Here is a 13,882-nt window from a genome sequence, read left to right as displayed (position 1 = left end):
GCTTGATAAGCCCGTAGGGCTATCAGGGCTTTCAGGACCCAAAAGCAGAACACATGACACGAACTGAGGGCGAGCGCAAAGGCTGGTTTTAATAACAAAATACTTTCTCCAAAAGTTGACAACAAAAAATCACTTATGTAAAGGCAATAAGGCAGAAGGGCAAAAAACTTAGGACGCTGAGGATCACAGACAAAAACGAACATGAGACAACACTCTGGGGTAACTATAGCTGTGGTAGCAAAGACAACACGGCACATTACGCACAAGACGATCTGGCACAGGACAAAGGGAGATGCGGACTATATATACACGAGGTAACAATGAACAGGTGGAGACAATCAGGGCGGGGTAGACAATCAGACAGGCGGGAAACACACTGGGAAGTCAAGGGGCCTGAAACGAGAGGAGAGTTAGGTTTCACAATAAAACAGGAAGTGTAAGACAAGATATGACGCTCGTGAACAAAACACTTTGCAGACCTGACGAGACATGACAGTACCCCCCCCCCCCCTCTAGGGCCGGCACCGGACGGCCCAGGTTCGTTTCGGTGCTTGTTGTGAAAGTCAGTGATTAAAGTCTTATCGACGATGAAGCTTGCTGGAACCCATGACCGTTCCTCGGGGCCTTACCCCTCCCAGTCCACAAGGTACTGGTACCCCCGACCACGTCTGCGCTCCGCTAGGAGCTTCTTGACGGCGTAGACAGGGCCTCTGTCGACCAGACGTGGAGGAGGGGGTGGCTTAGTGGCTGGCACCAGCGGGCTTTCTTGGACCGGCTTGAGCTTGGAGACATGGAATGTGGGGTGTACTTTCATGGACCTGGGGAGTCTCAGACACAGACACTGGATAAATAATTTTTGAGATCTCAAAAGGTCCCACAAACCTGGGTGCCAGCTTTCGAGAATGCACATGGAGGGGTAGGTCCCGCGTTGATAACCAGACTTTCTGGCCTGGGGTATACTGGGGCGCTGCTCCGCGGTGGCGGTTCGCCACTGCTTTCATCTGTGTCTGGCTCTTAAGTAACACCCTTCGCGCAGCCGGCCAGATTCGCCGGCAGCGTCTCACCAAGGCATGCCCCGACGGAACGGCGACCTCCTGTTCATTAATTTCAAAGCGTGGGGGTTGATAGCCGGAGACGCATTGAAAAGGCGACATACCTGTGGATGCTGTGGGAAGGGTGTTGTGTGCGTATTCCACCCAAGTCAGATGATCGCTCCAGGAGGTTTGATTCTGTGAAATCAGGCAGCGGAGGCATGTCTCGAGCTCCTGGTTCATGCGCTCCGTCTGTCCGTTGGATTGCGGGTGGTATCCGGACGTCAGACTCACTGTGGCCCCGAGCATCCTGCAAAATTCCCTCCAGAACAAGGAAACAAACTGGGGTCCTCTATCCGACACAATATCCTTAGGCAACCCATGAATGCGGAATACTTCTTTCATCAACACTTCGGCTGTGACTTTGGCTGAGGGCAACTTGGGCAATGGAATGAAGTGTGTCATTTTAGAAAAATGATCCACCACCGTGAGTACGGTGGTGTTACCTTTGGAGGCGGGCAGCCCAGTCACAAAGTCGATGGTGAGGTGTGTCCATGGTCGCTGGGGTACGTCCAGCGGGTGCAGGAGTCCGGCGGGGCTTTGTTTTGACGTCTTGTTTCTGCAACAGACTTCACAAGCTTGAACATAGTCGAGTATGTCTTTTCTAAGAGTGGGCCACCAAAACCTCTGTTTGACCATGAAGAGTGTGCGTTTGACCCCCGGGTGACATGTGAGTAATGAGTTGTGTGCCCACTGAATTACCTGGGACCGCAGCTGCTGGGGCACCCTGCCGGGGATGTTAATCCCTCAATGGCTTTTAGCACATCATTTTCTATTTGCCAAGTTTCTCCTCCTACCACACAATTTAGTGGTAGGATCGTTTCGGGTTCCTTGGCAGCCGATTCCGGTTCAAACAAACGAGACACGGCATCAGGCTTAATATTTTGGGACCCAGGTCTGAAAGAGAGGGTAAACCGGAACCGACTAAAAAACAGAGCCCACCGGGCTTGTCTAGAGTTCAGTCTTTTTGCTTTCTTGATATATTCTAGATTCTTATGATCCGTCAGAACTAGGAAAGGGTACTCCGTTCCCTCTAGCCAGTGTCGCCACTCTTCTAACGCCGTTTTAACGGCTATCAGTTCCCGGTTACCTACGTCATATTTCCTCTCTGCCGGGGACAACTTATGCGACAGGTAGGCGCATGGATGGATCCTGTTGTCCTTGTCGCTCCGCTGGGACAGGACGGCTCCGACTCCGTCATTAGATGCGTCCACCTCTACCACAAACTGGCGTTGAACCGGTGCTGTGGTGAATGCCTCTTTCAGCTTCCGGAAAGCAGCATCAGCCTCTGCAGACCACTGGAAACTGAACTTGGAAGATGTGAGGTTATGAAGGGGGGCCGCGACTGTGCTGAAATTGCGTATGAATTTCCGATAGAAGTAAGCAAGTCCCAAAAATTGTTGTAACTTTTTGCGATTACTAGGATTAGGCCAATCAGCTACAGCCCTCACTTTCTCTGGATCCATCTGCACATGATTTTCGGAAATTACATAGCCTAGGAAAACCACTTGTTTGGCGTGAAATTCACATTTCTCAGCTTTGACATAGAGATGGTGAGATAATAGACGAGACAGGACTTGGCGAACGTGACTTTGGTGAGTGTCCAAATCCGGGGAGAAGATCAGGATATCATCGAGATAGACGAATACAAAGTTATTGAGAAACTCTCTCAGAACGTCATTTACATACCCCTGGAACACAGCTGGTGCGTTAGTGAGTCCGAAGGGCATGACCAGATACTCATAGTGCCCGCTAGGAGCTGCAAAGACTTCAACTGTTCTTTGTTTCTGTGGAAGATGAATACGTCGAGCTGTACCATTTTTTTTTTCTTTGGAGTTTTGCTGTCAGATTTCACCACAATATACTGAATGTACAGTGTTGACTTGCAGTAAACTAATAAAACATTGCTTTCAGCAAACAAGCCGCCTGGATACAGTTTGAGCTGTGCTGTCACATGTGCAGTTTCTCTCTTCTGACTATAACTGGACTTTACAACGTCCAAACACAACCACACACTGTAGTGTCAGATCTGAGGGTTACAAGACAAGATTGTGCCACTCCACTCTGTCCACTCTGTGCTCACTCTGTGCTCAGGGGCATGGGGGAGACAGGCACATGAAGAGGATTTCTGAACATGTTATCTTTACTCTTAACTCTGTATACTTAAGAAATCACATCTCTGTTTATTTAGTGAAATCTCTGTTTACTTAGTGGGTCATATGTCTGTTTAGTTAGTACTATCTCTGTTTTGCTTGGCCTATGTTCTGTTCTATAAATCTTTTTAAAAAATGTCCTAAGAGTTGGCTAGACACCAATAAAAACACTAGAATAGAGATAACTTGCTAAACTTAGTACAAAGCAGTAATCTGGAAAGTTCCTAAGATCCCAATAGATACTGTAGCCAGAGGGATCTCAGTGGAAAATCCCCAAAGGCTACAGTGGAAAATTACCAGTAGAAATTAGGTAAGAGATTATTCATTATGCATTAAAGGGGAAGACCTCCCTCTATGAAAACACCAATAAAATCAGTGTAAAGATGTAACTTGATAAACAGGATGTGGCCAAACTGTATGGCCAAGCCCCCTGACAAATGTATAAAAGGTGATGCGCAGAACAGAATTTGGGCATTGTTTGGCAGGACTTGCCTGGGCTTTTTGATCTGTGAAGAGAATAAAGCTCCCTGGACTCAACTCTTCTGGACTCCCACTCTTTTTCCACACTCTATTATAAGTGATATTATTAAGAGTTAAATATTAGGCAAAGAATTATAATGTGACCCTGATCCAGTCAGTATCTGGTCCTTGGCGAGGCAGTAGGAGATCCCCGTCAACACAACTCATGTCTGTGGAGCCTGTGGGCTCAGGCACTTGAGAGCATGTTTACTCTGGAAAATGAGCATTAAAACTAAATCTCTACCCGCATTGGAGGAGCTGCAGAGAGACTGTATGTCTGTTTGTGCTGCACTGCTCACAAAGCAAAAGCCTTCAGCACTGAGAGTGTGTATCATAGAAACAGGCCATCGCAGTCCACGCCCCTCTGTTTAACACCCGCCCACTGACTGGGAGATGCTCATTGGGTCCTTCTTTCTGGTTCCTTCAAAAGCAAACAAATGAGCACATAAAATACTTAGCAACAATAAGGCAGCGAGCATGAACACACCTCAAGTACTTTTCACACACTTTATATTCTGATGTTGAAGAGCAAGCCTCTGCAAACATCAAGCACCATTGATACAGATGTGACTCAGCAGGGCCGGCCGTCTCATAGCAGAGCGCCAACAAGACTCTCCATCATGTCATTTCTGAAAACACACTGTGAACATGCCTGGAACCAGTCTGTCAGATAGTGAGTGTACAACTGAGGTGTTCTGATAGATGCCTCTCCCAGATATCTTTGCAGGTTGTTCATTTTAACATGATGAGGCAGAGATGTGAGGATGCTTTTGAGCCTCTGTGTGGTCGGCAGTCAAGCATTTGTTCTCAATATACTTTGGTCACGTACATTTATAGCACATTTGCTCTCTTTGTCGTGGTGGTTTCAAGCAGGAAGTCGCTGCATTGTTTTCATGCACAGTAGTCACTCAGCAGAACTCTAATGCCCAGACGGTTGATCAAAGAAATAATTTGAACAATCGAAATGATATATTCATTTACAAACATTTCGTGATGCTCAGTCACAGATTTTATATCATGGTCACTTGAAGTCCTAAAAGCTCTGAGTTGTCCTGAACTGGTGAAATAATAGCGAGTATTTCTATCATGTTTGTGAAAATGCACACAATTATTTCAGTGTTGTTCATTAAGAGTACAGTGTAATATGGGTCATATTGGCAGAAATCCTCAGGACCAGCCGTACTTCAGGATCAATGTGCTCACATTGGTGTTAGCCTAAACGTCTCATCATGTCCACCGACAGGAACCTGGTATTTCTGCCTGACAGTTGCACCAGCACACAGGTTGTCCATTTACGGTTGTGTCAGCCAAGATATGTTTGGGAAGGAGCAGGTGAGCCAATGAACATACAGCAAGTTAATGTGACCAGCAGCGTTAGCAACATGTGCCCGTAGCAACCACAGCATGGCACTGGTTCTTCCCTTCAGTTCATCTTTGAAACAAATGTTCCAGCCCCCAGTTGTCCCACACAGTGTCCGTCTGTCTGTCTGTCTGTGCAGGACACTGACAGCAACATCTGACAGTCCATAGTGAAAATCACTGCAGAGAACAGTGGCACCAATTATTAGACACAGCTCACCATGACTGACACATGGAAGATTCAAAGTCTGCAAAATGCTCCTCTATTAGCTGCAGCTGCTAAAGTGGGAAGGTTGTATAGCAACAACAAATACTGATGCTTCAAAAAATGAGACTGAAGACATCATTAAAGGACATATTTTAAATGTTGTGTGCATGATAAATCATTTTCATTACAAACACCTCTTTACGCTGTTAATGCATTCAGTGCAGCACTGATCATGAGTTCATTGGCTCCAAATCAGGAAATTAGGTGGTTCTTCTCAACAGCCAATCAGAGTCTTCTCTCTGAAGAGTGGAGAACATATAGAGATCCATTTCATTCAACGCAGCATTTTGAACACGATGAAGACTCTGTGGTTTGCTTTGTATTTGACTTTTCTGTCCTCTGGAAGAATCGGTAAGTTTTCTGTTGTGACTTTATTTCATACGATGAAACATTTTGCTGGAGATTTTGATCATCAGTTAAATCTCTTTGTGGATCTCTTCTCTCTTCAGCTCAGACAGCTGATCTGAAATCATCCACATATGAGCTTCAAGAGGATGGTTTTGTTTCAGCAAATGTTGGTGACAACGTGACTTTGCAATGTTTCTATGAAGGTGATGCAGTGAGGTTTAACTGGTATAAACAAACTCTGGGACAGAAACCAAGGCGCATCTCTACTTACTACAAAAATGACAAAAATGGGATTTTTCATGAGGAATTTGAAAACAATCCACGCTTCACGTTGGATACTAAAACTGGTCACAATCACTTGAACATTACAGATCTGCAAATTTCAGATTCTGCTACTTATTACTGCACAAGTAGCGATTCATACAGCTTTGAATTCACAGCAGGATTCATTGTGAGTGTAAAGGGTTCAGGTGTGAACATCCCAGCTTTGGTCCATCAGTCAGCATCTGACACCATCCAGCCAGGAGGCTCTGTGACTCTGAACTGTACAGTACACACTGGGACCTGTGATGGAGAACACAGTGTTTACTGGTTCAGAAACTCTGAAGAACCACATCCAGGACTCATTTACACCCATGGAGGCAGGAATGATCAGTGTGAGAGGAAACCCGACACACAAACACACACCTGTGTCTACAACTTGCCAATGAAGAGCCTGAATCTGTCTCATGCTGGGATCTACTACTGTGCTGTTGTCTCATGTGGACACATCGTGTTTGGAAACGGGACCAAGCTGGACATTGAAGGTGAGGAACATGAAAGCAGATGTTTCATCTATACAGAAGCTATAATTACTACCTCCTCAATATTCTACAGCTCTGTAATGTCTCTGAATCTGGATCTGCAGATGAGGTGCAGTCGTTTGTCTTGGTGTATGTCTTGATTGGAGCTCTGGCATTCACCACCATCCTGGTTGTTTTGCTGGCGTATGCAGCATATACAATGAAGAACAGAAACAGCTGTCAGTGTGCAGGTAGACCAGTTTCCATTCATCACCTTTGATAGTGTGTATTTATGTGCTTTAAACTGGAGGAGCATCCATTTGAAGTTGATCTGAATTAGAAAACCGACCACATCAAGACAGGAGTGTCACAGATCAACATGTTCCATCATGCTGATCTCTTCCACACACTGTGGGAACAGATTTATTTATTTCATGGTTTGTCAGAAAATCAAGTTAGAAGAACCAGTGTTCTCACCACCATCTCAGTGGATTTTGAGACTTTTGTTGTTTTTATTCTGAACCAGACTCAAGATCTTCAGCTGCCTTGACTCCAAATGCAGTGGTGAGTATTTCTGAATCACAACAGCACTAAAAATATATATTACAGTCCAACAACAGTACGTAGAGGATGAAAGAAGCAACACCTGTGCAAATGTAAGCTGAATGTTTTGGATATATGTCAGTGAAATATCATACAGCATATGTGTTTGTCAGTAGAAGCTTGGTCATTTAGTTCCTGTTGTGGAAATGGCCTTTTTGTAAAGCACAGTGATGCTATTTTCTCAGTGCTGTGACATCAGTGTGATCACTGTATTGTACAGGTGTTGCTGTTGATGTGTACAATACGTACAAGCAAGTATCAGACAAGCCATGTGTATTTTTATGCTGATTAAATGATATTTTATCAGCAGGATGATCAAGATTCAGAAAACCTCCATTACGCTGCTTTGAGGGAGCACAGGATCAACAGAACGACAAGACGGAAGGACGACACACAAAATGATTGTGTGTATTCAAGTGTGAGGCAGTAGGAGCTGCAAATACTTCAACTGTTCTTTGTTTCTGTGGAAGATGAATATGTCGATCAAGGTGGACCATATCTTTTTTTTGGAGTTTTGCTGTCAGATTTCACCACAATATACTGAATGTAAAGTGTTGCCTTGCAGTAAACTAATAAAACATTGCTTTCATCAAACAAGCCGTCTGGATACAGTATGAGCTGTGCTGTCACATGTGCAGTTTCTCTATTCTCACTATAACTGGACTTTACAACGTCCAAACACAACCACACACAACTCATGTCTGTGGAGCCTGTGGGCTCAGGCACTTGAGAGCACGTTCACTCTGGAAAATGAGCATTAAAACTAAATCTCTAGCCGCATTGGAGGAGTTGCAGAGAGACTGTATGTCTGTTTCTGCTGCACTGCTCACAAAGCAAAATGGAGATTATATGGATATGTTCAGTTGTGGCACCAGTTCGGTGTTTGTCACTAGGTTCACGACGGTGTGTCTGCCAGAACACCACTTAAGGCCAAATTTCCAGAGTATGAAATGAGGGTCCGAGATTTGGTTGATACGTTGTTTCTTCTCCAGTGTGCAGGCACATAGACAGGGATCTCAGGGTCAATAGCAGCCGGGTTTGTGTCTGACTGTGTTGTTCCGATAAAGAGAAATTAATGCACCAGAGAAAAGAATAAGATACACATAAATTAGTTTCACCTAAATGCTGGGATATTATAAACAAAAATCAGGAGCAACGTATCACATGTAAACAAAAGAGAAATGAAATCCCTACAATTCTAATTATCTCCCTCTACACTAGCACAGCATTCCCAAACATTCATTACATGGTGGTTTGTAAGCATATTAACACTGTGTTAAGTTACCGCTAATGTTGACATAACACTTCTTGTTCTACATGATCCGACTGAGGAACAGACAGGATGCTCTTATTGTGAAAACTCTGAATGCTATTTCCTGTCACGGAGTGAGCAAAGTCTCAGTAGCAGTACAGGTAACTGTACTCTTCGTATTTTCACTCTTAACAATACTTGCAACAGGCAATAAATGTAAGAAAATACTTTGAAGTCAACATGACCTCTCAGGATCTGACATGCTGAGCCAGGCGAGCCGAGGGCTATAAACCAGCAAACATGAAACCGGATGTAGTTAGCGTGGCTGTCTCATGAAAAGCACCTGAACTCGTAAGTATCATCCACATTGGCAAACAGAAATTTACTATGAATGTATCAACACAGAAAGTATAGAAACGAAAGTAATGCAAGGTGTGATGTTGCATGAGGCTCAAGCTAATCTGTCTGATCACATGCGCCCGACCCAAGTGTGTTAATAATGCATGATGCTCTTCACAGGCAGTTTACTGTAGATATGCTCATTGTACATCACAAACACAAATGACTAAAGTTTAGCTCTAAATACACTTTGGTCATGTACTTGTCGAGGCAACTCCTCTTTCTTTGTCTTGGTGGTTTCAAGCAGGAAGTCGCTGCAGTGTTTTCATGCACAGTAGTCACACAGCATAACTCTGATGCCCAGACTGTTTTAATATGATCAAAGAAATCATTTGAACAATCAAAATGATATATTCCTTTACAAACATTTTGCGATTCTCAGTCACAGATTTCATTTTATGATCACTTGAAGTCCTGAAAGCTCTGAGCTGTCCTGAACTGGTGAAATAATAGCGAGTATTTCTATCATGTTTGTGAAAATGCACACAATTATTTCAGTGTTGTTCGTTAAGAGTACAGTGTAATATGGGTCATATTGGCAGAAATCCTCAGGACCAGCCGTGCTTCAGGATCAATGTGCTCACATTGGTGTTAGCCTAAACGTCTCATCATGTCCACCCACAGGAACCTGGTATTTCTGCCTGACAGTTGCACCAGCACACAGGTTTTCCATTTACGGTTGTGTCAGCCAAGATATGTTTGGGAAGGAGCAGGTGAGCCAATGAACATACAGCAAGTTAATGTGACCAGCAGCGTTAGCAACATGTGCCCGTAGCAACCACAGCATGGCACTGGTTCTTTCCTTGAGTTCATCTTTGAAACAAATGTTCCAGCCCCCAGTTGTCCCACACAGTGTCCGTCTGTCTGTCTGTCTGTGCAGGACACTGACAGCAACATCTGACAGTCCATAGTGAAAATCACTGCAGAGAACAGTGGCACCAATTATTAGACACAGCACACCATGACTGACACATGGAAGATTCAAAGTCTGCAAAATGCTCCTCTATTAGCTGCAGCTGCTAAAGTGGGAAGTGTTGTAGCTTTAGCCCTTATTACTGTCACTTAACTGTGGGTACTTATGGTCTAAGGAATAACACACAGAGGCGAGACTGCGGGCAACATCATCTTTTAGTGCCGGACCAACATCACAACATACAGTAGACACCAGCAATCAATCATAGAACACTCCCAGAGCATGACAGCCCAACATAGTAGAGCATCGAGTGCTCGATCAAATACACCACATCCCCCTTTTCTAAGAATGAAGTGGGCATGTTGTCAGATTTCAACTCCACATACTGAATGTAAAGATTCATCTTGCAAAGCACCAATTAAACACGTTCCTTCAGCTACAGTTAAGCCAGGTTTCTTTGATGTGATGGAGGTGCCATATTTCCACTCTCACTGCACTGACAGTAGCTGACAATGCTCCAACACACAGCCACACATAACTGATGCCTGTGGTGATTGTGGCCTCAGGTCCTCTATAGAGGAAAATGAACAGAAAAACAAAGCCAGCACCCGCAACTAAAGTCATGAGGGCCTTTTTTCTTTTACAAAGCAAACCGTCATCATTGACAGTCTGTACATGTGTAGCGTTTGCCCCTCCACACAACCAACGCCATTTGGTCGTTGTTTGTGTCTACTTAGTAAATCGAAAGCAGATCAAACCCTCAGCAGCACTCTCTCAGAGTCAGTGGAACACAATCGGTGTGGCTTTGCAAACGTCAAGCGAGTTGAGCCTGCTCAGAAACATCCAGAAGCATCAAGGTGTGATGTTGCATGAGGCTCAAGCAAATCCCCCTTTTCTAAGAATGAAGCGTGACTGTGAATCCGGGTACACCACTTCTTTTAACCTTAAACTGTAACATGACGAATACTGAACAAACCATTTCAGTGACAAGTGTATTAGCAAAATAGTGTTGCTGTAAATAATACTAAACAAGTATTATCAAACCTTCTAATGAAGCATTCTTTGTAAACATTTCATTCAACAGTCTTATTCTGCCTCTTAAGTTTCACACATAGCCGCTTGGACAATGGTCTAAGAGTTAGTCTCTGAACCTGACAGGCGGTCTCACGGCCCTGCCGCTTCTGGTGTAGTATGTAGGTGGACCGTCTGTGCTCACTGGTTGAGGATCATGTGGCGGTATGTCACTGGATCCAGGTGTCTGTGAGAGCGTTGCAACCGAATCCTCATCGGGGTCAGTGTCCCTGATTAGACTGGGATGTACTTTCCTCAGATGTCGCCTGTTCCTCCTGAATGTCTTTCCTGCTGGCGTCAGTACATTGTAGGAGCGGGGCTCACGTCTCTGGCTTGTCACTGTGGCAGGCTCCCATCCACGCCGCGCGTGCATGTGCATGTGTACGTGGGGCCTGGGTTCAGGGTTGGTAGAAACTTGGCATCCTGGTCGTGGTACAGACGCTGGCGTGAATGCAGATCCTGTATCCTGCTGTATACGTGCTGCGGGATTGACTGCTTTAGCACAGCACTGGAGCATGGAAGTGTGCTCCGCAGGACTCTTCCCATCAGCATTTGTGCAGGTGACACATTCAGTCCTGTCACTGGCGTGTTCCTCAATGAGAGCAGCACTAGATGTGGCTCTGTGCCAGTTTGCAATGCTTTTTTCAGTGCATGTTTCACAGTCTTTACAGTCCTTTCAGCAAGTCCATTGGACTGCGGATATCCTGGGCTGGAGTGTGTGAGTTTGAACTCCCATGAAGCCGCAAATGACTTCATCTCATAACTGGCGAATGGAACGTGATCACTCACCAGCTCTTTAGGGATCCCATGCCTGGCAAAAACAGACTTCATTTTTTGGATTACTGTATGAGCTGTCAGATCAGGCAGGTTCAGCACTTCAGGATATTTTGTCAGATAGTCCACTATCAAAAGATATGACTGACCTTTCAGCTGGAAAATGTCGGCTCCTACTTTCATCCATGGGAGCTCTGGGACTTCATGTGCGATGAGCGGCTCCTTCCGCTGCTGTGGCTGAAGCTGTTGGCACTGCACACATTTCTCCACCATTGTCTCTATGTCTCGTGTCATGCCCGGCCAGTAAAGGACTTTTCTTGCTTTGGCTTTTGTGCACTGCACTCCTTGGTGAGCTAGATGGAGTTTCTCTAAGATTACTTTTCTAAAGCTCTGGGGTATGATGATTTTGTCTCCTGCCATCACAATATCGTTCTGAATGCTGATGTTGTGTCGCATCGGCCAGTAGCTGTGTAGGCTTCTGTCCAGGCTGTGTCTTTTCGCTGGCTAGCCGTTCAGATGTCTCTTACACACAGCTTGTAATACACTGTCTGCTGCTGTAGCCTCTTTCAGCTGGTGGAGTGTCTCTTCACTCAGTGCATCTGTGGCCTCCATGGCGTACACGACTTTCTCATCACAGGGATTCTCGTCTGTTTTCTCCTTCTCTGCTGACTACAGCTCGTGACAGTGCATCTGTGATGTGCATGTGCTTGCCTGGTGTGTATGTGATGTCCAGATCGTACCTCTGCAGCTGCAGCAACATACCATGTAGCCGCTTGGGTGCTTTACTCACCGTTTTTTGCACTATGGCCTCCAAAGGTTTGTGATCTGATTACACCGAAACTGGCCTGCCAAAGACGTACTGGTGGAATCTCTTGGCAGCAAAGACTATGGCAAGCAGCTCCTTCTCTATTTACGCTTTTCAGTGTCAGTGAGCGCCCGTGAAGCATAGCAGAGGGGTTGGCCTTCTTGTAGCAAGCATGCTCCTAGTCCGTCTTTTGACGAGTCTGCTTGTAGTGTCAGGGGCTTTTTGTGGTCATAGTACAGGCACAGGGGCCTGTGTAAGGGCAGCCTTTAAAGCCTCTAAAGCCTCCACGCACTGTGGTGTGGGCACCACTGCCACACCACATCCTTCTTGAGCAGCTGTCTGAGGGGAGCTGTGAATGAAGCCTCATTCGGTATGTACTGCACTAGGAATTTTGTCATTCCCAGCAAGCGTTGAAGGCCATGTTTGTCATCTGGGGGGGCATGTCGACGATTGCTTTGATTGTGTCACCAGCTCTCTGTCCTGCCGATGTGATTATGTGTCCCATGTATTTCACTGTGCCTACTTTGTATTGGATTTTGTCTTTGTTAAACTTCACGGTCGCTGTCTTTGCCCTCTCCATGACTTTGTGCAGGATTTCATCGTGTTCTTGTTCTTATGAAGCAGCGATGATCATATCATCTGCAATGACATACACACCTGGGATATCAGGTCTCACAGTTCTTCTGCTGGAACACTTCACTGGCTGACTTGATCCCGAAAGGGAGTCCCCATGGTGTGTTGAAGGTGCACAATTTTGAAGATGGCTCATCTAGCTTGATCTGCCAGTATCCATCTTTTTCGTCCAAGATGGTGAAGATGGATTTTCCTGCCAGTCTGCTGCGCACATCTTCAGGAGTAGGGACGGAGTAGTGCTGGGGTTTGACAGCCTCATTGAGGGCACAGGGTCTAGACACACCCTTAGTGAACCGTTCTTCTTTTTTGTGGCAACAAGGCTGTTCACCCATTCTGTTGGTTCGTTGACAGGTTTTATCACATTTCTCTTCTCCAGGTCTTTTTAAGTGTATTTTAATGTGTCCATGATAGAGAGGGGTATGTTTCTGCAGCCATGAATCACAGGGGGGACAGACGGGTCGACGTGTATGTGGTGAACTCCTGGAAACTCACCCAGACCTGTGAAAACCACAGTATACTTTTCAATCAGTTCCTTTTTGGTGGATGGAGGCTTAGGTGGCTGTGTGGATGTGATTATGTGAACCCTCTTCACTAGCCCCAACTCTGTACACACTTCTTCACCTCGAATCGCCTTCTCCGTCAGGCTGGTTACATAGAACTCCAAGATGGCGGTGCTTTGGTGGTTTTGCACTGTAGAGATGAAATGCCACTCGACGGCAGGCGAGCTCCACCAAAAGCTATTAACACAGTTTTGGTGGGCCGCAACTGAATGGGACCTGGCAGCCGCTTGAAAATGGACATGGGTAGCACACTTGCATCAGCACCTGTGTCAAGCTTGAATTTTATTGGTACGCCTCTGATGGTGGCTGTCTCATACCATTTGTTGTCCTTTGTGTGGCGTGCTGCTTCTTC

At 45.5% G+C, this 13,882-nt stretch overlaps 1 protein-coding gene across 2 annotated transcripts in view; it reads left to right on the top strand.

Annotated features, from left to right (window-relative positions):
* Positions 1–5,656: 5,656 nt before the first annotated feature.
* LOC121626295 (V-set and immunoglobulin domain-containing protein 1-like) overlaps positions 5,657–13,882 on the top strand; it is a 30,026-nt gene continuing 21,800 nt past the window's right edge. The window contains exons 1-5 of one of the 2 annotated variants that reach the window (XM_041964722.1): positions 5,657–5,741; positions 5,840–6,544; positions 6,646–6,771; positions 7,047–7,084; positions 7,431–7,553. In XM_041964722.1, coding sequence (XP_041820656.1) covers positions 5,687–5,741; positions 5,840–6,544; positions 6,646–6,771; positions 7,047–7,084; positions 7,431–7,553 — 1,047 coding nt within the window. In that variant the 5' untranslated portion in view covers positions 5,657–5,686. Of the gene's footprint in view, positions 5,742–5,839; positions 6,545–6,645; positions 6,772–7,046; positions 7,085–7,430; positions 7,637–13,882 lie in introns of those variants that run through there. The other variant, XM_041964723.1, reaches the window with a different exon arrangement.

The sequence above is a fragment of the Chelmon rostratus genome, chromosome 23 (genome assembly GCF_017976325.1).
Source record: "Chelmon rostratus isolate fCheRos1 chromosome 23, fCheRos1.pri, whole genome shotgun sequence".
In the NCBI taxonomy this organism is placed as follows: Eukaryota; Metazoa; Chordata; class Actinopteri; order Chaetodontiformes; family Chaetodontidae; genus Chelmon; species Chelmon rostratus.
This window is presented reverse-complemented; position numbering and strand designations above follow the sequence as displayed.